This window comes from Capricornis sumatraensis, chromosome 8 (assembly GCF_032405125.1).
Source record: "Capricornis sumatraensis isolate serow.1 chromosome 8, serow.2, whole genome shotgun sequence".
NCBI lineage: Eukaryota > Metazoa > Chordata > Mammalia > Artiodactyla > Bovidae > Capricornis > Capricornis sumatraensis.
The window spans coordinates 84,301,862-84,327,264 of NC_091076.1; the positions used below are offsets into that span (position 1 = coordinate 84,301,862).

General features: G+C 57.7%; 2 protein-coding genes across 4 annotated transcripts in view; one reads left to right on the forward strand and one right to left on the reverse strand.

Moving 5' to 3' along the window:
• The first annotated feature begins 984 nt into the window (after positions 1-984).
• On the forward strand, positions 985-9,215 carry B9D1 (B9 domain containing 1). The gene is made up of 7 exons (XM_068977977.1): positions 985-1,091; positions 2,457-2,525; positions 3,271-3,382; positions 5,890-5,986; positions 6,802-6,864; positions 8,575-8,642; positions 8,911-9,215. Exons 1-7 carry the CDS (start codon positions 1,029-1,031, stop codon positions 9,051-9,053), a joined length of 615 nt encoding a protein of 204 aa, XP_068834078.1. The 5' UTR covers positions 985-1,028; the 3' UTR covers positions 9,054-9,215.
• A 2,918-nt stretch (positions 9,216-12,133) lies between these two features.
• EPN2 (epsin 2) overlaps positions 12,134-25,403 on the reverse strand; it is a 50,070-nt gene continuing 36,800 nt past the window's right edge. For 2 of the 3 annotated variants that reach the window (XM_068977809.1, XM_068977807.1), the window contains 7 exons: positions 22,300-22,412; positions 20,968-21,060; positions 20,128-20,302; positions 16,275-16,448; positions 15,947-16,033; positions 13,731-13,943; positions 12,134-12,528 (listed from right to left, as the gene is read on the reverse strand). In XM_068977809.1, coding sequence (XP_068833910.1) covers positions 12,230-12,528; positions 13,731-13,943; positions 15,947-16,033; positions 16,275-16,448; positions 20,128-20,302; positions 20,968-21,060; positions 22,300-22,412 — 1,154 coding nt within the window. In that variant the 3' untranslated portion in view covers positions 12,134-12,229. Of the gene's footprint in view, positions 12,529-13,730; positions 13,944-15,946; positions 16,034-16,274; positions 16,449-20,127; positions 20,306-20,967; positions 21,061-22,299; positions 22,413-25,403 lie in introns of all 3 variants that reach the window. The other variant, XM_068977808.1, reaches the window with a different exon arrangement.

Genomic DNA, 25,403 nt, shown 5'->3' on the forward strand with positions numbered 1-25,403 from the left:
CAACGGAGACGTATTCACACTCCAGTACTCTTGCCTGGAAAATCCAATGGACGGGGGAGCCTGGTAGGCTGCAGTCCATTGGGTCGCTACCAGTCGGACACGATTGAGCGACTTCACTTTCACTTTTCACTTTCATGCATTGGAGAAGGAAATGGCAACCCACTCCAGTGTTCTTGCCTGGAGAATCCCAGGGACGGGGGAGCCTGATGGGCTGCCATCTATGGGGTCGCACAGAGTCGGACACGACTGAAGCGGCTTAGCAGACTTGGCAGCTAGTGCAGCAGACGTATTCAATTATCCATCCACTCCACTAGCTGCCACCAGTGCTCAGGCAACCGGGACACGGGGGTGGCCCAGACCCGGTGTTCGTGGCGTAGGGCTGGGGGGAGAGGTGGCACTGGCTGGAGCTGTCACAGTAATCAATGTGCAAAAGCGAACAGTGCGGAGCGCTGAGAGCAGGCGGACGGCCGAGCCCCGCGGGCTCGCCCCTCCCCGCCGGCAAGGTGCCGGGGGGCGGCCACTCAGAGGCCCGTTTTCCCGCGTCACGCGGAGGCCTGCAGTCTTGGGTTTAAGGACCTTCCAGGTCCCTTCTCGGTTGGTCTAATAAACTTTTGGGAGGCGAGGGTCTCAAAGGCACGAGGGAGCATGTGTAGACCCGAGGCAGGGAGCTGCTGGCCCCACGGGGACTCTGGGAAGCGCGGCCGGACCCCGCCCCTTGGCGGCCTCGGGCTCCAGTCACACACTCCAACCGGCAGCGCGGTGGTCAGAGCGGACACACATTCCCGGGTGGTGGCCTGGGTCCCGCACCACCAGCTACACTCACGCGGGGTTCCTCGGGCGGACCGCGCCTCAGACGACCAGGCGGCTGAGGCCCGCCTCCCACCGCACAGCGCCGCTCCGACTGCGCTTGCGCGCCGCCGCCTTGTGCGCGTTTTCCCGAAGCTCCCGCTTCCATGAAACTTGTCCCGTGCGCCACGCCGTCGTCTCCAGGGCAACCCGGCGCCTCCTAGTAACCGCGCGGCCCGGCTATGGCGGCCGCGGGCCCCAGCGTGTTCCTGCTCATGGTCAACGGGCAGGTGGAGAGCGCCCAGGTGAGCGGCCGTGAGTCCTCCAGGGTCGAACCTCGGGGGAGGGAGCTAGCGTGACAGGCTTGGCGAGAGATCGCGCGGACCGTCCGCCACGAAGTGCGGTGGGGAAAAAGGCCTGGAGGGTTGAGCCAGGCCGAGGCCACAGTTGGCCGAGCCCGCTTGAAGATTCGGGCAGGGGCCTCCATCCACCCCGCGACCCTCAGCTCCTCCCTCCGGCGCGGGTTGGTCTGACATAGCGATGGTGGCAGCTGTCCTGACCCGGAGGGTGTGTCTGTCCGACGGAAGGGGACAGTGCTTTCCAGTCCCCTGCATGTCCTAAGAACCGTTTGTTACTACTGTAAGACATGACATATGTCAGTCTTCATGCCCAGCCCCGCTCAGCCAGTCCTCACAACAACCATTTGAAGTAGGTATTACTTGCACCCCCATTTTACAGACGGGAAGTTGCCCAAAGGAAGTGGCAAAACGAATTTCAAACCTGGTCTGATGTCAAAGCTTTGCTGGACTTGCCTTTCCAGGCTGTTTTTAAAAATATTATGATTATATTGTGAGTACTAACCAAGGTGGTCTAGGTAAACCCCCTGGGATCTCTTAGCCAGCATCTCCCGCCTTCCTGTTTCATCAGGGTCGCTGCCCCATGCCCCCACCCTGTCCACCTCCCCTTGGCCTGGTGCCTAAGGCCAGCCTCCCCTGTTCTGCTTTATCCCAGCAGGGGCCTCAGCTGGGCTGGGTCACATGTGCCTGTGTTCTCAGCAGCCCCTCATCCCCACTCTTCCTCCCCTCTGCTCAGGGCCACTCTGCAGGCCATTGGCTCCCACCAAGCCTTGTGTCCTGGGAGCACCTGTCTTCTAGACCTTTCACTTCAGCACCACTCCTTAGTGCCCACCCTGTGCCAGGTGCTAGGGACACAGAAAGCCCACATACCTGTCCCTTGTTCACAGTCTAATGGAGTTGAGAGAATAAACATGGTCAGTGCTGTGATGGAGCACCAGGGGCTGTGGAAGCGGGGCTGTGGAAGCTGGGATGTGGCTCCAACAACCTGGAAGTCGGCAGGCTCCCCAAAGTGTCAGTTTTGAAGGGTGAGCAGGAGTACTCCCAGTGAAGGCATTCCTTCACTTCTCATTAGAAGGGCACGTCATACAGATGTCAGAGCCTGAGCAAAAGCCTGGGGGCAGCAGTGTCGCTGGACTATCCCACATCTTGAGACCAGACCTTCCAATGAACTCCGTATCCATGCACCCTGCTCTCTCAGCCCCCACCCCCCAGGTACCCCATGTTCAGAGTTGCTGGTGGCTGTACCTGCCTAGCTAACAGGTGGTCACAGCATGAGTCCCTGTGAGCAGAAGCTGTGTGTGCTTATTTCCACAGTTTCCTGAGTACGACGACCTCTACTGCAAGTACTGTTTCGTGTATGGCCAGGACTGGGCCCCCACAGCGGTAAGCTGGACCCTACAGCCTCCCAGACTCACAGCTTTTATGACTGAAGGGGTTTCTGAAGGCTCCATTGCACCCTTTCCCCTCCCAATTCAGAACCAGTTAAGAGTTCAGGGGTGGCACACACGTGAGTTTGTTCCCAGTGAGGCCGGAACAGAGAATGCAGAGATCCCTGATCCACCCCTAAGGCTGTGGTTGCTCCCGGGCCCTGCCCTGCAGCGAACAAAGCCAGACCAGCCCAGCTTTGCTGGGGCCACTTGCCTGAGAGGGAGACAGACTCACGCTCCAGGCTGTTGGCTAGTAGCGGTGCTGAGGGGAAAGTGAAGGCAGGAAGGGGAGGGATGAGAGGCCAGAAAAGGCCTCCTTGAGACGGTTTAAAAAAAAAAAAAAGACGGTAACTGAGCGTAGAGCTGAAGGAAGCACGGGGATGGGCCAAGTAGAAGGCTGTAGAATAAACTAGCCAGGCAAAAAGACAGGGGAGAGGGCAACAGCCTGCTGGCCTATACCCTATTCTGCAGGAGGTGGAGGTGGAGCTTGGGCACCGGGAGAGGGGAGGGGCCTCAAGGTTTCAGGCCCTAATGGATAGAAACCCTCAAAGACCTGGGAGCCGCTCTGTCACATCTTAGGTCCCTTTGTTTGGCAGAAGATGGTGATGAAAACAGCTCTCAGCTGCCACCTCAGAGGTAGGGTGGGTGGGCATGGCAGCCTGGAGCTGGGACACTGGCCGTCACTGTCATTGTCCTTGCAGGGGCTGGAGGAGGGCATCTCACAGATCACCTCCAAGAGCCAAGATGCGAGGCGGGCGCTGGTGTGGAACTTCCCCATCGATGTCACCTTTAAGAGCACCAACCCTTACGGCTGTGAGTCTGCAGGCCTCGTCCTGCCCATCCATGGGGCCCTCTACCAGCCTTGTCAGGTGCTATCAGACACCTGGCTGTTTTCCCCTCCTTCCCATTGTGTGCACTTGACCTTTCCGAGGTTCTGAGGAAGTCGGTGAAGCCCAGCCTGAAACCTTGGGCAGTGACTGCCTGCGAAGGGCAGAGCCTGGTGTCTGGGGCTCAGCAGTCTGGCCCCTCAACAGCTCTCCCCCGTCCATCACCACGGTGCTCCCACCAGTCCCGACCCCCCTGCTCCTCCTCCAACACCCTGCCCTGAGCCAGGGGTAGGCCCTTCTCTCTGCCATGGGCACCCAGCCCTCATCCTACCTCTGATCTCCCAAAGTTCTCCTTGCCAGTATCTGCAGGGTTTGTTGTCCACCGTACCTGGTCGTCTGTGATCACTCTCACTTAATGAATGTTAGCTGCGTGCAGAGCCTGGCTTGCTCCACAGAGCTGTGCGTGCTTTCCACGCGTGGGCTTGGCTGAGCTGTGAGATACTATCTAGAAGGCAGGCTTCTCTCCACCTCTTCTCCTGTTTAGGAAACCAAAACTCAAAACAGTGGCATCATTTGCCTCAGCTTCACCTCGAGTAGCTGAGCACGGATCTGATTTCATAGTGCAGGCCTTCATGCTGCGTGCAGCCGGCGCCCAGGCTTAGCAGGTGTGGAGGGTCTGGGGTCGCAGGTCTAGAGCAGAGGCTCCCCAGTGACACTCCTGGGCAGGACGGCCATCCTGCTGTCCATGGAACTCTCACTGGCTTCCTGGAAGACAGCACTAGGTAACATACCAATCTCCTGCTGCCGAGGACAGGTGAATAAAGTACTTAAAAGCAAAACCAGAAAACAACTACATGAAGGCATCAGACAGGCAGCAGAGCATGGAACTTTAGCTGCCGAGCTCCAGGAGCAAAGCAGGGCTCCAGAGAGGCCTCACCCCTGCTCCCCCCGGGAGCATTTGCCGATTCTGGCAGAGGAGAGATGCCCATCGAGACTTTTGTTGGCCAGATACCAAGCTGTAATTATACAGCACAGTGAGGAGGGCACCAGGACAGACTGATCCATATGGAGCCCCAGGCAGAACTGTGCAGACAGCTGGTTCATGACAAGGGGCAGCACAGGAGGGGAAAGGGGACTTGAAAGTGGTCTGAGTGACCAAGAAACAGGACAAGGCCTCGGGTTTATTTTAGGAAGAACAGTTACAATTAAGGAAAATGCAAATTAAAGCTAAAGTGAGGGGCTTCCCTGGTGGCTCAGTAGTGAGAGAATCCACCTGCCAGTACAGGAGACACAGGTTCGATCCCCAGTCCGGGAAGATCCCACATGCTGCACCGCAACTACTGAGCCCAAGAACCACAACTTCTAAAGCCCTAGAGCCTGTGTTCCGCAATAAGAGAAGCCACCGCAATGAAAAGACCCGCACATCACAACAAAGAATAGCCCTTGCTCACCACAACTAGAGAAAAGCTCACACGGTGATGAAGACCCAGCACAGTCAAAATTAAAAACAATCATATAAGAAAAAAAGAGCTAAAGTGAGTGGCCACAGTACAGGCACCAGAACAGCCCAGTCAGGAAGCTTGAGGATGCCAAGTTGTTGTGAAGGGTGCCAAGCACTGGCTCAGGGAACAAAGCTGGTGTGGATGCTGCGCCCCAGGGAAGCAACTGGGGGGACATGTGCTGAGCCCCTGCTTGACTGTGTGCCCCACAGACACGCTAGATGGGACCAAGTCGAGCAGACCCTGTAGGTGACATGGTTTGGTTGCATCTCGTGAACACTGAGTCCAAGAAGTTGAAAGCAGAAATCTGTGCACTGTTCCATTCCCATGGTACAAAGTTCAGAACACAGGCAGAACCAAAGGACCGGGCTGGGAACACTTGCTTTGGTGGTGAAACCGTAGGAAAAGCAGTGACAATCTCTGAACGGCCCTCCCTGCCCCAGGAGCACTTCATGTGGGTTTGGCCACGCCCCACCCACCTGCTGCCTCCACCAGAGGGGCCCAGAGTGGAGGGAGTTCTCTTCTGGGCCTCCAGGGGGCAGGACTGCCTGCCGGGAACACTGGGAACTGTTAGGATTCCACAGGAAGGGCGTGCAGGCCTCTGCTTCCCCTCTGTCCTCCTGGAGCTGACCACACACCACCCCTCCCAGAACCTGCCCCGCTGGCCCGAGTCTGACGCCCCCTCAGAAAAGGAGGTCCTGGGACCGGACCCCACTCGATCACACCTGGATGCCTGCTGATTTCTTGGGTCTGTGGACAGCTGAATCAGACAGCATCCCAGGCGGGGCATCAGCCAGTACTGGACAGCTGCCAGGCTCTGCCCGCCTCCTGAATCCTGGGTGGCAGAAGCCCCTGGTGTGGGGTGGGGGGGTCCCCACATTCACCCCGTTCTCTGTCAGCCCCACACCCAGGGGCTTTGAGGACCACGGCCCTGCTCTCTGCCCTGCTCTTCCCAGGATTCCCCATGGGCTGACCCCTGCCTTGTCGTTCGAAGGGCCGCAGATCGTGCTCAGCGTGTACGGGCCAGACGTGTTTGGAAACGACGTGGTCCGAGGATACGGGGCAGTGCACGTGCCCCTCTCACCTGGCCGGTAGGTCCTCCCTCCATGCTCCCTGGGCCGCTGGCCGCACAGCTTTGGGAGGTGGGCACCCTCTGCCAGGCTCCTATCCAGAGGAACCCCCCTGGAGGTAGGGAGTAGATGGGGCCTCACAGGGGTGGGGGCGCAGCCCCATCTGGGAGGAGGCAGGGGTGGGGGGTGTCCTGGGCTTCGAGAGGCCCCAGGGGTTGGAGTTGAGACACTCATTCCTTCTTTTCTGAGAGCCCGCATGGCTGCCGCCTTTGTGCGCGGTTCTGCTGGCCTGAGGACGCCGTGTCAGACACATGTGAGCTCAGGGCCCTGCCCTGGGCAGCCCCCATTAGTGGGCAGGGGTGGAGAGTTGTGGCTCTGTCTCATCAAGCCCAGTGACAGATGTAGACAGTGCAGACAGGACGTTCTGGGCACAGGGGGACCAGGCAGGCCCTAAGGAGTAGGAGTAGGTCAGAGGCGGGGGAGGGAGGAGGCACAGCGGGCAGCAGAGAGGTGCTGGGGCAGGACCCGCTGGCTGCTCACAGCGGGTGGGACCCTGGGGGCTGCCATGGGCTTCCTGGAGGAAGGGTATCCAGGCAGCACGGGGACATTTGGGGAAAGGCAAGACCCTGTGAGGGCGCAGCTGAGCCGGGGTTGGTGTCTGTAACCCTCACACCCTCTGGCCCTTGAAGACAGGCAGGGCAGGGCTCTCAGGAACTTGGCCCTGGAGGCAGCCGCGGCTTTGACCTCTGGGCACTCCAGCTCGCCCCGCACTGGAGGCTCAGAAAGTTCCAGTGCTTTCCCTTGATTCAGCACAGCTGTGAAAACATCTATTTCAGGCACAAAAAGACCATCCCCATGTTTGTCCCAGAATCTACATCTAAACTGCAAAAGTTTACCAGGTGAGTAGACGCCTATCCCCCCGTCCCCAGGGCGCCCGTCCTGGCGTCGGTGGTCGAAAGGAGGGCTGTCACATTCCCCCACCCCTCCTCGTCATGCTGGACACCTTTGCGTGAGGGGCCTCTGCCAGGAGGTGACATCTGAGCAGGGCCTAGAGCCAAGGGTGGGGCCATCGTGGCAGAGCCCAGAGAAGGTTGCAGGCACAGGGAGTAGGTGGTGGACTTGGCAGTGCAGCCAGCGGGGGCCAGACACCGGGTCTGGGCGAGACCAGCCGAGGCCTCTGGCCCCTTCCCTCATCCGAGCAGGAGCTAGAGGGTGGCTGGGCCTGGCTGGTTGTCGGGGGTAGGGATGGAAAACAGTCAGCTCAGCTGCCGGGTGGGCGGGCAGGATGAGGGGAACGTGGCTGGAGCCTTGCTGGGTGGAGGAAGCTTCCTGAGCTCTGAGGCCTGGGGAGCATGGCTGGGTGCTTGCTGCCCCTGGGAGCTCCTCCGGAAGCCACTATGATGGGGCCAGTGTCCGCTGGAGGTGACATCACCAGCCACCGGGCAGCTGTGGGATATCAAGGGCCTTGTGGGTCCACACTGCTTGGGGGAGAACTGTGGGCCCCCGTGTGCTGTCTCCTGGAGGAAGGGGCTTCTGGCTGGGGAAGACCAGCTCCTGACCAGGTGGTATCAGGGGTGTCTCCTGCTTTTCTTGGCGGGGGGCGGGGGTGCTCTGGCCCCAGCTGGACTGTGTGAGCTTGGATGCTGGAACCCAGGGCAGCAGCTTGATCGACAGACCTCCGCAGGCCAGGGCCCCGGGAGGCCACTGAGAAGCTGGCCAAGCAGCCCCTCCACGCACCCCCTCTCTGATGCTCAGCTCCCAAGCACCCTTCCTCAGCCTGCTGCCTACCCACTCCCCTGTGACTGCTTCCTGTGGCCACTGTGACCAGTTACCAGACGTGGTGGCTTAAAACCAAAGACATTAAGTTCTCTCAACAGGACCTGGTATCTCTGGGGCCATCACTCAGCCCCTCCAATCTGATCCTTAAGGGTTTCCCCAAGATGCCACCACATGGGCGACTCAGGCATGTCTCTGCCCCGAGGAGCCGGTGGTGCTCCTGCAGCAGCGTCTGTGCTTGGCATGTGCCAGCCCCAGGGGCTGCTTCCCCAGCTCGGTCCTCAGTGCAGCCTGGGAGGCAGGTACAGGTGGAGCCCTGCTCCTCTGATGGGAGAAACTGAGGCGCAGTCAGTGAGGCGCCTCCCTACCTGGCCATGGCCCACATCCCTCAGTGCCACCTCCCTGCCGTCGGGAGCGAGGTGGGAAGACACTGCCCAGGCCGGGGGCACAGACATCTTGGCCAGAGCCCTGTCAGGCAGGGCCCGTGATCACATCCCCAGGACACTGAGAACACTCGGGCCCAGAGTCGGGAAGTAACTAGTCTCGGGTCCCGCTCTACTCGAAAGACAGCGGAGAGCTCGGATCTTGTCCCTCTGCCCACCCCCAAGGATGGCTGCCACACTCTGGGGTGGGGGCCCCTGGGTTCAGGCCGTGCACCCTCCCAGCCCTAGCCCTCCCTCTGCTTTTGCCCACAATGACCGTACCCATGGACAGCGTCCAGCTGAGGAGGGTGGCGTGGGGATGCTCTGCCCCAGGAAAGGGCTGGAGGGAGAGCCCATGCCATGTCTGCAGGACCCCAAGCTCCTTGCTCACCCGCTCCCCTGTCTTCCCAGCTGGTTCATGGGACGGCGGCCCGAGTACACAGACCCCAAAGTGGTGGCTCAGGGGGAAGGCCGGGAAGGTAAAGGTTCACCCCTCACCCTGGGCAGGGTGGGCCTGGAAGGGACCAGGTGGGCCCCCAGGAGTCAGATGGGTGGAGGAGGGCCCAGCTCAGAGGGGTTGCCACTTCCATCGCCCCGTCCCCAGGGCAGCCCCTTCTCCCAGGGAGGAATGTGGGCTGGGCAGTGTTGACCCCACTTTCCAGGAGGGAACACTGAGGCTGCCGATTCCCAAAGCAGCCTGGATCTGTCTCTGACCCAGCTCGGCTGACTCTGTCCTTCTGTCCCCAGTGACCCGTGTCCGCTCCCAGGGCTTCGTCACTCTCCTCTTCAACGTGGTGACCAAGGACATGAGGAAGCTGGGCTATGACACCGGGCCTCCGGACACACAGGGCGTCTCGGGGCCCAGCCCACCCCAGGGCCTCCCCCGGTGAAGCCAACAGCCCTCTGCCCAGCAATCGTATAATAAAGTGTAACCTTTTCACAGAGGCTGGGCTGGGGCTGCGCCGACTTTCGCAGCACGTCCCCTGGGAGCAGAGCCCGGGCCTCACCTCAGAGGGCACCGCCCATGGACGCTGCACAGGACGGCCACCAGCACACGAGCCTGGACTCAACACTGATCCCACGCCTCACAGCTCGACATGCTCAGCCCTAAAACCTGCCTGCTCAGTGCCTGGCACGTGTCAAACTAACCATGCTCCATGGCTCCAGTTCCATGGATGCCCGCCACCTTTGGACAGGGGATGGGCTGAGAGCCTCCCCAGGTGGGTGGTGTTGCAGGGGGAGAACCGACTTGCCCTCGGCCAATGCCGGGCCACCTGACCGCCCGCCAGCAGCTTCAGGGGAGCCCTCTGAGCAGGTCACAGGGCTTGCCCAGTGTTCTCTCCTTGGCAGGATTTGAGGGAGCCCCCAGCCCAACGTTCCCCCAGTTCCTCCGTAAACCAGAAGTTTATGCTACTCAGGGCCACTGCCCCTGCCCCTGCCCCAACTTATTGTGCTCCCTGGAACAAGCAGCAGGACACTGGCCTTCTCTGCATGGAGTCCTCTCCTGCTTTGGCCTCTGCTCTGCAGGTGCATCCCCCGTGGCCCCATCCCAGCTTCCAGAACACCCCTGGCCGTCAGCCCAGCCCGCGGCCACCAGACTCCAGCCGCCCTTGACACATCCTCATCCACCTGGACGGTCCCTGCCTGACATGGCCTCTCTCCCAGCCCCTCCCTTGCCATGACCTTGACCTGTACAGGAGCTCCCCAGTCCACTCCTTCCCCGATGCTCAGGCTCACACAGGCACTGGAACCAGCTCAGTGGCCAAGCTGGGTCCAGGTGGGAACTGGCTCCTGAGCCGGCCCCCTGCGGTGTTTCAAGATTGATGAGGGTAGAGGCAGGGGAAGGACACAGCCAGAAACCGCATCATGATACAAATGATAAATTATATTTATACAGTAAATAAAGTATCAATAGTCAATACGAGTTCAAAACCAGCCACCTGCCCCTGGACTGAGAACGGCTGGGTGACACCCCACCATGGCACCTGGCAGGAGGGCGCTTGATGGCACACATCCCACACTCTGGCAGCGCCAGTGGCTTCATGATCAGTGCAACGGGCAATGGGAAGAGGCACCTGGGGACGGGTCTGATCTGGGACGGGAGCTGAGACTGCCTGGGCCTCGGAGGCCCATGTCCCGTCAGGAAGGGCTCTTAACTGATGAGGAATCGCTGGCCCCAGCACCCAGCAGTGTGGTCCTGCCACCTGTGCAGGCGTCAGCCCATCCCTCCCTGGGGGAACATCTTGCCCCGAGCCCGCCCTCCCCTGGGCTGCTGGGAGAGGAGAGCCGGTCCGGCCTTCCTGATGACTCAGGAGCCCACAGTCCAGCCCAGGTCTCTGGGCTGGAGGTGGCTCCCGAGTGGAGAAGCAGAGTGAGCTCTGTCAGCCTCCCGTGCCCAGCACTGCAAGCAGAGGGACCTGGTGTTAACTGCCCTTGGTGCTGGAGGCGAGACGTCCACTGTGGAAATGGAGACTGACGTGCCCACCAGGCTAGCTGACCAGACACGGGGCTCGCGGCCAATGTCCCTGCTCTGGGGAGGAGTGAGTCTCTTCTGATCTTTGTGACTTAATACTCTTTTAAATTGTGGTGGGTGGGGCAAAGGAAGCAGGGGAGAGGGAGGTAAGATTAGTGCATGTTTGTTAATATCTTTTCTGTATAAGAGTGATTTTTTATTCTCTCCAAAGAAAGAGATAGTTATTTCTACATCACAACATGTGTCTGGAGGGCAGGTGAGTGTGTGGGAGCCAGGCCTGGGCCGCAGCCCATCAGCCTAGGGCTGCCCCAGGAGCCACAGCAGAGGCCCACTGCCCCTCGACAAACCGCCAGCACTGTTCCCACCTCTGCCCTGAGGGTGGACTTAAGGGGGAGGTCACAGAGACAGGGTTCCATCCCATGTTTCCACTGTAAACGCAAGTCTTGTTAACTGTGCATGCCTTCAGTCACAGAAGTTAGCTGATAAAACCTGGTGAGTCACATTCATATGTTAGATTTTGTCTTTAACTTCATGTTGGTACATCAGTAAGAAAAATAGCCTCTCTCTTAGGATCTAGCCAAAAAGGCTGAAAGTCAGTTTGGTAATTTACCAAAAAAGGGAGTTAAAGGAAAAGGCAACTGGAGGCTACAATTTTTTGTTACTATTGTAGGTTTTTCTTTTTTTTTTAAATATCTTTTATGTGTAATCAAATTCCCATATTTTTCCTATAAAGAATTTGCTTTAGTTTTTCCATAAGGCATTTTTTTGTCTCTTCGTATTTAAATTTTCTTAGAGTTAAAACCATAAATAAGAGAATTTAAACCACTAACATGACACTGCCAATATCTTAATTCAGCCAGACCTGGTAAATTCTATCAAAACTAGACAGTTAAATAAGAACCACGTTATAAAAATATTAGCCAAAAAAAGACTATTTGATAATTCTGCAAACTCAAATATGAAACTGTACTAAACAAAATCTGTGCAAACGCATACAAGCATGGAGCACGTGGCAGGGCTACGCTCAGGTTAGTTTAAAGCTTCTCTAGTGGATTTAATTCAAGAGTTGTTCCACGGTGGTGGCGTTCACTTTGAACTCACACATGAGTCAAAGAAAAGAAACACGCACAACTGCGTCCCCAAAAGGTCAGTGTCTGAGGGTGCCGGCACTCCATCCGGTCCATGCCTGGGGCTGCCCGGGATGTCCCTGGGGCTAGGGGTGGGGGCCAGGTCCCGGGCGAGTGTCCCAGAGACCCTGGGCTGAGGCTGGACTGGTACTGCACATGGCCGCCTCGGCCAAGCCCCCGAGAGCTGGCAGATCCCCACGGAGGCAACGGGGTGGCCAGGCTGGGTCAGGGGGGCCCCACACAACACAGGCCCGGGGACCCGCATGCTGTGTGATGCCTCTGTCTGCCGCCACCGCTCGCCCCTCAAACTGAGGCCCGGGACCCGGGACCACAGAGACACCCTCTACTCAGGAAGCTGGACGGGACACCCTGACACCCATCCCCCTGCTCCCCGACCCCTTCCACAAGTGACAGTCCCTGCTCGGCGTCCTTGGCACGGATGCTCTGCACGGGTCCCAGCCGGGCACTAGAGGAGGAAAGGGTTGGTTGTGCCAGTGGCCTGAGTTGCCGACGGGGGTACACCCAGGCTGCCCACCATGTTCATTGCAGCAGGGCCCAGCGGCGGCAGGGAGGAGCTGCTGGCCCCCAGGCCTGGGTGGGAGGCCGTGGAGGTCATGGAGGCCACAGCTACAGGCTCTACGCCTGGGCTAGGACCAAAGGATGCACTGCCCCCTAGCACTGGGCTCCCCCGCAGCTGGTTCAGCGTCAGCGGCTGCGGCTGGTTCACCTGGAAGGGGTTGACAGGGGCCGAGGCTGTGGCGACACCTGGGGAGAGAGTGGGAGGAGCAGTGGCTGTGCTCAGAGCAGCAGTGTCCCTGGGCCCTGAGGCTGGACTGCAATGCCAGGGAGGCCACCCAGGCAGCCCCACCTCTGGGTGCGATGTCCAGAGGAGGAAACTCAGGCTGTGAGGAGCCAAGCGATGGGCCAGGCTGACAGGACCCAGCGCCTACTCCAGGCGGGCACCCTGGGTACCGTCAGCAGCAACCACAGGTGCGGGGAGAGAGGGGAGCCACGGGGGAGGTGGGACGAGCAGCGCAGCCTAAGAGCAGTCCCCACATGCTGTACCTGGGGACCCTGACCTCATGAAACTCTGAGAAGTCCCGCAGTCAAGGAGAGACGCAGACCCCTATCCCTTCAGGAGCTCGTGGCTGGGGCTTCTGCACTTTTGCTCGAGGCTCTCAGAGCTCGGCCCTGCCAAGTCCTCAGGCCAAATGCCCTGAATGTGACCCGTTCCTGTCCTTGGAGAGCCCAAGGAAAACTCGGGGAAGGGCGGGGGCTCCTTAATGAAGAGGGTTGCCTGGACTGGGGCTGAAGGGTAGATCTGACCCTCCCACCTGGGAAGAAGCAAGACAGCCGGCCCGGTAGGACAGAGCATGTGGCGGGGACGGTGAGCGGCTCACGCAGCTGAGGGTGTGAGCACACAGGGGCTCGGGACTGGGGTGGGACATGGAGCCCTGGCCACCGACTCAAGGGCTGGGGACTGTCCTGCAGCCGTGTGGAGCCCCTGTCGGTGGAGAGCCCACCAGCAGGGAGGATGGGCTTGGGACAGAGGGCAGAGTTCCGGCCCCAGAAGAGGCAGAACCCAGAGCAGGGGCAAACGGCTCGGCAGAGGACCCAGCTACACTCATCCGAAGCAGGGGCAGCCAACCCTGGCTCCCCTGGCCCCCAGAACTGTCCCAAACTGCTGCTCTCTAGAGGATCTCCCGGGCTGGGGGCACCAAGCCAGGGGCAGCTTCTGCTCAGTGGTCTCAACTGACAGGAGGGGCTGTTTTCCAGCCCCTCACAAGGCCCCAGAGAGGCCCCAGCGCTGGCCCAGGATGCGGGTGCTCCAGAGCATGCTCCCTACCTGCCTATGGCCTGTGGGAAAAGTCCACCCAGGGTTGGAGGGGAGGTCAGCACCCACAGGCCTGCCCTAGGGCCACTCTCAAGAAGGGTGGACGGCTTGGGGAATCCAGGAAGCCACATACCTGGTGCCAAGAAGGGGTTGAGGGCTTGTGCCGGTGGGGCTGGCCTGGTTACCAGTGAGTCCAGGTTGACCAGGGCCGCGTTGGGGCCCAGGAAGGACTCTGGGGTTTTCCGGGCACCACTGGGCTTGCTCGAGGCGACGGTCAGGGGCTGAGACTCAAAGGGATCAGGGCTGGAGGTTCCATTGTTCTGGGCCGGTGGAGAGGCCGCCTTGGCTGCAAGACAAGGGCACACACGGACCAGTGAGCTTGGAAGGCAGGGGCCCAAGACAGGCGGATCCCACCCTGCAATGTCCAGAACCCAGATGTCCTCAGATGCTACCTTGCTGGGGAAGTGCACGGCTACTCCAGAGGATAGGACGTTGATGGCAGAGCTTTCCCAACAGTCCCAAACTGGAGCTGCCAGCAGCCACAGGGTAGGGCTTGCACCATCAGACCCGAGTCCAGGGACAGAAGGCGTGAGGAGGGAGACCAACCAAGAGAAGCAGGGACCAACAGTGCGGCACCGTCTCCACACACACAACAGCATTGTGGGTTGGTGGCTACACACGAGTAAATTACATCTTTCGGATGTTTTCATTTTTTTAAGTTTCTACAATGAACATGAATCTCTCAACAGTAGGAAAGCAAATGATTTTTAAAAATTCAACCAATAGAGGGTGTATTGAGACAGGCCAACAGGACATGGATGCTCTGCCAAGATGTGAGAAGGCAATGTGGATGTGGGTTCCTAGAAATGGTGGTGTCTTTGCTCATTGTTCCTGCAGCCCCATGTCCAGGAGCCTGGTCTCGAGAAATACCACACAGAGACACACAACCTAGAAGTCAGCCTGAAATGTCCTCCCTTAAGTGAAAGATTCGGTAACATTGCTGAGATACTACAAAGCTATTTCTAAAGGACTTTTAATGCTGAGAGAAAATGTTTTCAATCTGTTTTTCTAAAAAATCATGGGGGCAGGATTGGACTCTCTCACGCCACTGTGAGTTCAACGACAAAGGCTGTATGTAAGAGCTCAGGAAAAGTACTAGAATGAAGCTTGATGGCCACGAGCACATGGAAGAATTGGAAACGATTCTCATTTTCTTCTGTAAGCTTTTCCAAGCTTTCTATTGATACAGTGGAACTCCTCTGGAATCAGGATAAACACTTCGAAGGCCCAGGGAAGCGTGTTCCGACTTCTCACTAGGTGCGGGGAGCAGGTATGGACAGTCAGGTTGGCTGTGGAGGACGCACGGAAGCTTGCTGCTTTCTTCATGTGGCAAAACAAAGAGCCCAGAAAGCAGCAGTTCTAAGGCGCTTCCAGCCCGTCAAGCCACAAGGTCTGGGGGTGGCGCAGGGTGCCAGGCTGCCCGTACCTTAGACCAGCCCAGCCCGGCTGCTGGGGGAGGCACAGGAGGCAGTGGGAAATGGGGAGGGGGAGCTGAGAGGAGAGAGCAAGGAGGAAAGTTGCTCTGGCAAGAGGGGTGGCCCTGGGGATGCTCTGTCCCCAGCCCTGTGCAGTGTGTAAAGAGGGCATCCAGACCCTTCCTCTGCCCGCCACCCTGACGCCTCCCAGCCTAGGGGCACAATGGGGAGGGGTCAGGCCTCCTGCACAGTGGCTGGTGGGCAGTGCGGGAGCTGCTTGCATGTTTATCTCTCTGTGTGTGCACACGCACAAGTGTGTGTGTGTGCACACGCACAAGTGTGTGTGTGTGCACACGCACAAGTGTGTGTGTGTGTGTCTGTGTGTATGCATGTTTGTATGTATGTGGATACATGTGTGTGCATATATCATGTGTGCATGTCTGTATGTGCACATGTGCGCATGTGTGTATGTGTGTCTGTGTGAGCATGTGTCTCTGAGTGTATGTGTGTGCATATATCTGTGTGTGTGTGTTTGTGTCAAAGATGCCTGCCCATACAGAGACCTGAGTGGTCTAGAAAAGGGGGCGCCTCTGGGGAGCTGGGAGGAAGAAGGCAGATGGAGGTGGGGCAGGGGCCATGTGGGGCTGGAAGCCAGGGCAGTAGCCTCTGCAAGCTGCCCCAGGGCAGGAGGCCGAGGCAGCCCAGCGAGAGGACAGAAAGCTCAAGGGCATCCACTGCTGCCCCGAGTCACTCCAGTTCTGAGTCAGACAAGAGGAAAGTGCGCGGAGTCACTGGGCTCATGACTGTCATCCCTGCAGAGACGGAGTTGGTCAAGGGCATAGGACCGCGCGGAAACCACCACCACCTCATGTACCTGCTTTTTTTGAAGTTCGGAGGTTGTCAAATTCAGAGAAGTCATCTTTAATTGTACCATTCAGATTACTGAAGAGATCGAAGGACCCTGGAGGAGAGAGTGGTGGTGACTGTAGGGGGCCTCCACTCCCTGCCTTCCATTGCCCACCTGGGCCGGGGTGGGCAGGCATCTCTGCCCCTTGTGGGGAGAACCAGAGAGACAGCTGAGGAAAGGGAGGTGAAGCACAAGCTTGGGTTACCAGGTGGGCAGGGCGGGGACCAGGAGAGGGACTCCTCATGCAGAGTGGGGTGCTCATACTGAAGCAGAGGAACCAGGAAGGGGGTCTCACCAGAGGAAGACACAGGCTTGGCAGCCGAGGCTGCAGCCCAGGGGTCAGTGGCTTTCCCAGTGCTGGGGGCTGGCTGCTGCGGGGCAGCCCAGGGGTCCGAGCCCTTGGGAGCAGAGTGTGTGCTGGCTCCAGTGGGTGGCCCCCACGGGTCGACGGAGGTGGCTGGCTTGGCACCTGTGGAGAGGTAAGGTTGGCTCAAAGATGCCCACTGAAAGGGCTGGGCAGCTGGAGTGAAAGAGGGAGGGGCAGCCCTGGTGGTAGGAGCACCCGGGGGGAGAGGGCCGCAGAGCCTGCTGGCAGACCCGTGTGCTTCACAGAGCACAGGGCACACACCTGGGCACCACCACAACAACTCGGTGGGTCTGGACAGGCCCTTCCCTGAAGGACAGACAGACTTCTATGCCTGGGAACAGTCCGTGGGGAGGGGGCTGACTCCAACAGCACCCACATGCCGGCTCTCCCCCTTGGAGCATTACAAGTGCCCACACCCTGCCCCTGCGCCCTGTCCCAATGGTCAGCACCTCCCCTGGGCGAGCGGTGCAGGGCCCCTGAATCAGGTGCCCAGCAGACACAACACAAGGCTGTGTTCACGTGTTTTATTTGGGAGGCTCAGCTGTGCTGCTTTCCTGTGTGACGTTCCGCTCTGGGACAGAGAAGGCAAGGCGGGTGTGTTTGTGTGGCTGCCGCTCCCCAGGAGCCCCTCACAACTCCCCCTGACCCCCATGCGGTGCTGACTCTGTTCGCCTCCCGAGGGGCTGCTTTTCTCCACATTGCTCATCAGTGGCGTTCTTTCCACATCTGGCTGCTGATTCTCTTCCATGAGTTACAAACACCTTCTCACGGATTTTCCCTTCACCCTCAAGGGGTTACTTGAAAAATGGAGAAGTTCTCAACTGGGATGGGGCAGGACCCCCGGGATTTTCCTCTGATTTGTGCTTTCTGGGACAAGCAGGAGCTCCATCCCCACACGTGGCCTCAGTAATACTTTTTACTTTAGTTTTTATTTCCATAAGGGATTTATAGAACTTTTGTAAAAGTCCTACGGACTGGTATGTTTTTAAAACTTCATTTTCTAATTACCTTTTTGTTATGCAGAGAAACAACTGAAGTTCACATAGTAATTTTCATATCCAGCAATCTTACTAAACTCAATTCTAATCACTCAAATTCATCCTATTTATTCTCACAGTAATTCTAATAATAACTCTCAATTCCAATAAACCCCTCCCTGGTAGCTACGCACTCTCTCCCATCTCTCATAAAGGATGGCGGCGGAGCTCTTTGAGTTCCTTTTCTTCCTATTTTGCTGCACTGGCCAGGACCACCTGTCCCAACGCACAGCAGGGGCGCAGGCTGAGTTCATGCCTTGCTCTTAAACATTTACCATTAAATGGCACCATTTACCATGACGGGCTTTCTCCTCTCAGAAGCTGATGATCAGGTTACAGAAGCTCTACATTATTTCTAGTTTGCTAATACTTTTGCAATAAACAGCTTAATTCTATCAACTTGTTTCTGCCTTTACAAAGATGACTGCATGATTTTTCTCTTTGGGTTTATTAATATGGTACATTAATACATTTCCTGGGAATTCCCAGGTGGCTCAGTAGTAAGGAATCTGCCTGCCACTGCAGGAGATACAAGTTCAATCCCTGGGTCGGGAAGACCCCCTAGAGAAGGAAATGGCAACCCATTCCAGTATTCTTGCCTGGAAAATTCCATAAACAGAGGAGCCTGGCGGGCTACAGTTCATGGGGGTCGCAAAGAGTCAGACACAACTTAGCAACTAAACAACAACCATGCATTTCCTGACTTGGTTCTTGCAAAAAAGGCTTTTCATAATGTACTATATCATTTTTATGTTTTTCTCACTTTGATTTTGCAATTGCTTCTTTGCTGAGGGTTTCTGCATCTATATTCCTAAGTAAGCCTGGCCTCCCATGGCTGTTCTCACACTGGGCGTCTTCTGTTTCTGGTATTAAGGTTATGCTATCCCACAGGAGTTTGTGTGAAGGGGAGGTGTTTCCTGCAGGGTGTCAGACCTCCCAGCAAAGTTTGTGGGGTGATCAGGGGGTGAGGGGGAGGTGCGTGGCTGACTCGGGTCCTTTAGTGACTCTAGGACTATCCTGTTCACAGGTGTCCTTCCACCAGTGTGGCTGAGTGTGATTTTATCCACTTTATCCAAGTCCTTAGGTTTGCCAGCACAGAGCTGGTAAACTCTTCTCACTCTCTGCTGAGTCTTGGCAGGATCTCTCTCGAGGACGCTGGCTCCACTGCTGGATGAAGCTGGCCCAAGCGTAGAGCCACATGTCTGCACTGGGGCCATGTATGACTAGTGTCCTGCCCATCAGATTGCCTCCTTGACGTACTCGGGGTGCAGTCCCGCCCTGCAGCCCCCATGCCACCTCCTCACACAGCCCAGAGTAAAGTGCATGAGAACCAAGGAGCTGGCCCTGGGTCGGGTAAGGAGCAGCAGGCAACAAAGCGGCAGGCCACAAACCACACGAGGCCACTCCAGCTGTAGCCTGATGAGCTCCAAACATGCTCTTAATTTTTTAAATTCACTGTCAACATTTAAAGGTTTGATTTGAAAATTTAAGGTTATGGACTTTCCTGGTGGTCCAGTGATTAAGAATCCGCCTGCGAATGCAAGGTACCTGGGTTTGATCCCTGCTCTGGGAAGATCCTGCATGCTGTGGAGCAGCTAAGCCCGGAGCGCCACAACTACTGAGCCTGTGCTCCAGAGCCCACGAGCTCCAACTAGAGAGCCTGTGCACAGCAACAAAGACCCAGCACAGCCAAAGATAACCATTCTTTGTTAAAAAAATTTCTAGGTTTTCATCATCTCTTACTGCTTAATAGTCATACAAAATATGATTTAATCTATAAAATGGAATACCATTCAGCCATAAAATGGGGTGAGGGAGGAATGTGCATTACCATGTGGATGAACTCTGGAAACATGCCAAGTGGAAAGCACCAGGGCCACGCGCTGTGTGATCCCAGGGCAGGGCCATTCCCTGCGCCTGTCCCGGTCCCCGCGTGGGAGAACAGACCCTGGCATTTGGTACACTTCAGCAAACTGGTAGGGAACTGAGTTGAATACAAAAGATGGGGTTCTGGTTTGCAGAAACAAAGGCCCCAAGAGACATGGGCACAAAAGATACAGCCAAAGTTGCAAGATAGGATGTCCACAGATCAGCCATGGCAGCAGGGTTGAGTGTACCTGGGGGTGCTCCCAGAGCGGCGAGCTGGCTGCAAAACCGTCACAGAGCCTGTAGCCAAGCCCTGCCCAGCTATCAGGAAGCCCATGTGCCCAAGGTTACCACCCAGATGAAACAGGTGGTGCCACGCTCATGTCTGGATCACCTGTCACAAGTTCACTTTACGCTGGCATTAAACAGAACTCTAAAATGTTCATTTAGTCTATTAAACAGATTTGCTATTGCTTTAAATAGCAAGTAAGAATTACTTTAATTTGGTCATTTAAGCATGTTATAATTTCTAGCTAATCACAGCAACTCAACTCAGACATTTCACGCCATATAATACAGTTTCTTAACCCGGGTGCAATCCTGAGGCTGAGGATTGATGAGTGTTCCAGAGGAGGGACAAGCCATTTCCAGTGCATGTGGGAAGCAGAAGAGAAATGTGCCCAACCAAAGTTCCTCACAACAGGACGAAACAGAGCTCTGAACCAACGCCCTCAGGAGGGCGTTACAGGGGGTGTGGAGGCCTGGACACCCACCCCGTCACCTGGACCCAAGCCCACCATTGCCAGGTGAGCAGAGTGCCCACAGCCCCTCCCTCATCCAGCAAGTGCGCAGGGGAGATGTACCAGGGGGGTCTTTACCGAACGACGGCCAGGGGTCCGAAGTGCTGGCCGGAGCTGCCGGTGCGCCCCAGGGGTTGGTCTGGCTGGCAGAGGTGGATGGGCCCCAGGGCTCTGCCTTCTGGGCAGCAGGGCCCGCGCTGGGCAGGGCGTCCATCAGGTCCAACAGCGTGGTCTGCTGCGGGTGGGAGCTGTGCTGCTGAGATGAGCAGGGTAGGGGACAGGTGAGCTCTGCTGCCTGGCAGCACAAGTTCACCCATCACCAGCACCTGCCCGGGGTTCTCCCAGAGAGGCCTTTGGGGGCCCAGAGGACCACAGGACGTCCACTGCCCCACATCACCACTTCCCAGTGAAGACCCGGCTCCACCCTACAGGCTACGTGCTCTCTGTCGACCGGTCCTCAGGGTTTCCTGGGAAAACGCAGGCTCTGCCTCCTTCCAGGTGCTGTCCACTGACACACCTGGCCCCGCGGTGGCCAGCGTCACCCAAGGCCCTCTCTCCCACGGGCTGGCTCACCCTCCCACCCTCATGGCCATCCTGGCTGCTGTCAGGGCCCGCAGCACTGTAACAGGGTGGGGGCCCCAACGGAGCCCCTGGCCCTGGGGGGATCTCTGCCTTCCGACAGGATGGCTGTCGGGGGCAGAGCGGTCACCTTTAGGTCTCAGAGCACTTGATGTGCAGCTTACGAAGCAGTGGCTGGAGCCATGTGGCTGGGGGGTGGGAGCTGGGAGGGGTCACGGGGGCCCACCACCCAGGCGGAAGTGTGCCCTCCGCCCTCCCCTCACTCCTGCTGTCACACCATGGGGGCGGGCCTGGGAGGGTCTCACACAGGGCCCCCCCCCAGCCCCGTGAAGCACTCACCTCTTTCTTTTTTGGAACTTTAACCGTGTCTCGGCGGCTCTCCTCGAGGGCCATCTGCAGCCTGAGGTCATCGCCCCGCCTAAGGCGCTCTTCCTGTGGAGTACAATGGACCTCGAAGCTGGTGGTTATGGCCACAACATCGCCACCCAGCTAGGCCCTCCCGCCACAGCCAGAAACTAAAGCTGTGTCGCCAGTCACTTCAGAGGAGGGTCTGAGGACAAGGTGGACAGCAAGTATCTCCCGTCCCCTCTGTGTGCCCAGAGTCCCCACCCGCCTGTGTGACTCCCACCTACTTCCAGTCCCACCAGGGAGCCCAGGTCACAGGCACCACAGACAGAGAGGAGAAGAGGAACACTTCTAAAATGCTTTCTGAGTGAAAATGACTTTGAAATTCTAATTATGGAAGCAATATGTCTCTTCATAAAACACAAATAATCGGGAGGGGAAAAAAAACAAACACAAACAATCCAGAAAGGAACTGGAAGGGGGACATGTCACAGGCCGTTTCACCCTGACCCTCACTGTGCTTCCAGAAAACCAGTGTGTTCCTATTTTTGATTTTTAACAGAAATGGTCCACTGTATATTATATTTATTCAAAGCACAGTCACCATATATGACTGTGCTGCTCGAGCTTTTACAAATGGGTAATATAATGATTTAATATAAGTGAATACACTCATTGTGTCTTATTTACTCTTAAGATGGGATAAGGAACCACACTGGACGGGCATGTCCATCCGCCCCGTTTTCCCTGTGCGCTCTCTGTACCTCCCTTGAGCCACCAGGGGTGGGGCGGGACCCATAGGGAGGTCTGGTGGACTGAGGGGCCGCCCTGGGGGCTGTCCGTTACTGTGGACCTCACACGGGGACCAGCCACACTGGGACCGACGGCTGCCTCCATGTGATCCCCTGCCTGTCCCTCATGGCACCTCTAAGCGAGAGGGTGAACGGCCATGCCACACTGCTTCGCCCTTTTTAACCACAGGACAGCAAGTCAGGACTGAAAGCAGCAGCAGAGGGCCACTCCTTCCTCTCCTTCGCCATCTTCACGTGACGCGTGCGCGTAACAGGGAGACCAAACACACGCCCTTCTCTGGACGTTAGCACTCTCCTCTCCTGGGCCCTCCCTCCAGCCTCTGTCTTGTCCTTTTCCGGGTCCAGATGCTCTCCGGCCACCTTGTGGATCGTATTCTGCACGCAGGGTGCAGAGGGAGCATCTCGCGAAGCACCTCCGGCAGGTGCGTCCCAGGACCAATGTCCTGAAAGCCTTCCCTCCGTGTGGCTGTGCCCGGGCCCTCCCCACTGGGCGCGCGTCCCTGCCAGCACCCACCTGCTCGGCCACCTCTCTGCTCATGGCCAGCGCCAGCTGCAGCTGCAGCTCCTCCTCCCCACTCGTCTGCGGCCTTGCCTGCTCCAGCTCCGAGGACACCCGTGGGGAGGTGGCTGTGGGGGATGCAAAGTCACCGTGAAGGACCTGTGTTCCCCGGTCAGCCACCCGCTCCCGCCTCACACCCATGGGTCCACCTGGGCGGGGAGAACGGGTGTCTGTGACCATCTCAAGGTCACAGCTGAGGAACATCACAAGCACACCAGCCGCCCAGCACCCACCAGGAAAAAATATCCTGGTGCACAGGCACGGCCAGCTCCGACCTCTCGAGGATCAGACCTGCCCCCACGGCAGAGCTGCACGGCATCAAGGAGGGGAGCTGAGTTTTTACAAGATTGGGGGCACAGTTCTGGAAAAGCTGGGTCATCATTCAAAGAAGCCCAAGGCCTCTGTGGACTCACGGGTCCTCTCAAGACCTCCTAACCCCAAACGCTGCTTCAGCCTAAATCTCCCACTTAAGCCTGCCTCTCAGGATCTGCTTCTATGGGAGAAATTAACTGGTGGGGAAGAGCTCAGATACTGAAGTTTCTAGATTGGCTGTGCTCTGGCTACAGAAAGGCGGAAGAACCAAGACTGAGCTGGAGTCCCTGTGCAGTCCAACGGGCAAGGCTGCAGGCCAGTTTGGGGCAGCCTGTAAAGGGCTACGTCTTGTCCTACATTTAGGAAAGACACATAAACACAGCAAGGAGACTGCATCTGGAACAACCAGGCCTGGAGCACAGTGTGTTCACTATGATTCACGGTCAACCAAGAGAAATGGTTAAAAACAAAAAAAAGGCCAACTGCCTCATGTGTACTCCAAGCTAATGAAGAGGTCAAAGAGCAAAAAACACTGCAGTTAGGAAAAAACACAAAGATGCTTTTCTAAATAAAATCAAGTCCAATCCCAGTCCATCACCCCAATTTTCCAAAGCATTCCTTTAGAAATAAAGCTGGATGGTAACAAAATGTCCTCAAATCTATCTTAACAATCCTATTTCTTAACAACATCCCCACACAAAAGCATGTCTGGTCCCCAAAGTTCACCTCTGCCCATCACAGACGGCAGATTTTGGCATCCTTGTGCTCTAGAAGCAAAGCCACCACCCAGACTGGCGAGAACAAGGGAAGCGGGACAGCTGGGGACAGTTGTGGGGAGCAGGAGGAGGCTCTCCCATGACCAGAGTGGCTGTCTCATCCAGGTCACGGCCCCATGGGCCGCCCACTCCCCGCCAGCTCCTGATGAATGGTCTCTGAGGCTGCCTCACGAAACCCTCAGTTTATAACAAACCCTGCATATCTACCATCCTCCACTTACTCCCAAAGGGGAAACCAGGCCCCCAGGTCCCACCTTATACCCCCAAAGGGCTCTGAACAGAGGGCCCCATCTTGGCAGGGAAAGCTGAACTTGGCTGTGCAGCCACAGAACCTGACTTGCCCGGGACAGGATGAATGGGCAGGGGCTCTGCAGGGCCGGCCGGAGAAGTGAGGCGCCCTGTCCTCGGTGCCTCTCTGCACAGCTGCGCGGCCAGCCCGGCTTCAAATGCAAATGTGCACGTCTGTGTCCCCCCAGCTGACGCTGCTGGAATAATGTGTGGCCGGCACACACGGAAATAGCTCACCACATCAATGTGGAAATCAGACAAAGGGTATTCCCCTAAATGCTGTGGTTTTTATAAGCGGATGCACGGCTCTCGGTCGCGCAGATGGCAGAATTCACAGCCACCAGCCCGGAGTGTCAGCTGAGCGCACACGGGTCTCAGCTGCGAGGGCGGCGTCCGGTGGAGATGCTTCTGCCTTAGTGACAGCATCTCGGCCCCACAAAGGGCCTCTTGTGCCCGAGAACAGGACAGTGAGCACAGAGCCTGAAAGGGTCCTCCGGCCACCAGAGTTGGCCGGGCCCCACTCTGAGGGCCTACCACTCATGGGGCAGTAGGAGAAGCAAGCCCCCTCAGGTCTCTGCTGCTTTCTGCCTCACCCATGCTCTCCTGGGAAGGCAGGCCCTGTGCACACAAGCTCATCACCCTGGATGCACGAGCATGTCCCTGCCCTTCCCTGTGGTTGAGCCTGACCCGTGGGGAGGAGCGCAAAGCTGGCACCCCTGTGGCGGGCTCCCATTTGTCCTGCCTGGTCCACCACCCTGGCTGAGGAAGCACAGGGGGAGGTTGGACAAGGAGCCCACACAGGACCACATTTTCTCAAACTTCAGGCCAGGAGGAGAACCAGAAACCCACCCTCAACCTGGTACCTCCTGCAGGGCCACACCCCTTGACCCTGCTCACCTGCTCCAGGGGCTGGCCGACTGCACCAGGCCCCAAATTTCCCCTACAAGGCACTTCAAGTGCTCAAGGTTGGGGAATTGTGAAAAAAGAAAGTAAAGCACTCAAGGTAACAGAAAAACAGGAAACTGTCTTTTCTCATTGGCAACGTTCTGCAGTTTTCCTAGAGAGCTCGTCAGCGGCGTCTGCAGTCACGGATGCTGGTTGAAGGGCGCAGACTGCATGCCCCCTCCCGCAGGCGGCTCTGCACGGGGACTTCCTGGAAAGCCGGGCACACGGGCTGGCAAGAAGGCAAGGGCCTGGCCATGAGGTGCCAAGAAGACCCCACCTGGGTCTGAGCACTGCCACCACCCCATGCCTGCCAGCAACACCAGGCACCTGGCCTGTCCCCACCCCACTGCAGCAGGGAGCTGCACCCGGATGCTACCCCTCCAGGCTTCTGCTTCCAAGTCTGTGAGGTGAGCGATGGGAGGGGCGGGAGGGGTGGGAAGGCCCGAGACAAGCTGCCCCCACCCTGGGGGCTGGCCCTGCCCAGGTCACTGCTCTCCACTCCACCCACAGCCACAAGACATCCCCTGTCTCACGGGGCAGAAACCACAGATCGACACCATGGTGGCCCACGGCCTACATGGGCTGAGGACTGTGGTTCTGGCAGCCGTGGCCTCCCCCTCCCCTTTCTGTCGGCCACCGAGGGAGGGGCTGTGGAGCTGGCGCTGACCCGCGCAGAGCCCAGGGCCGCTTTCTGCCCCTGGTGAGCAGGTCCCCGTTCAGCTAAGTTCCCTCCTCATC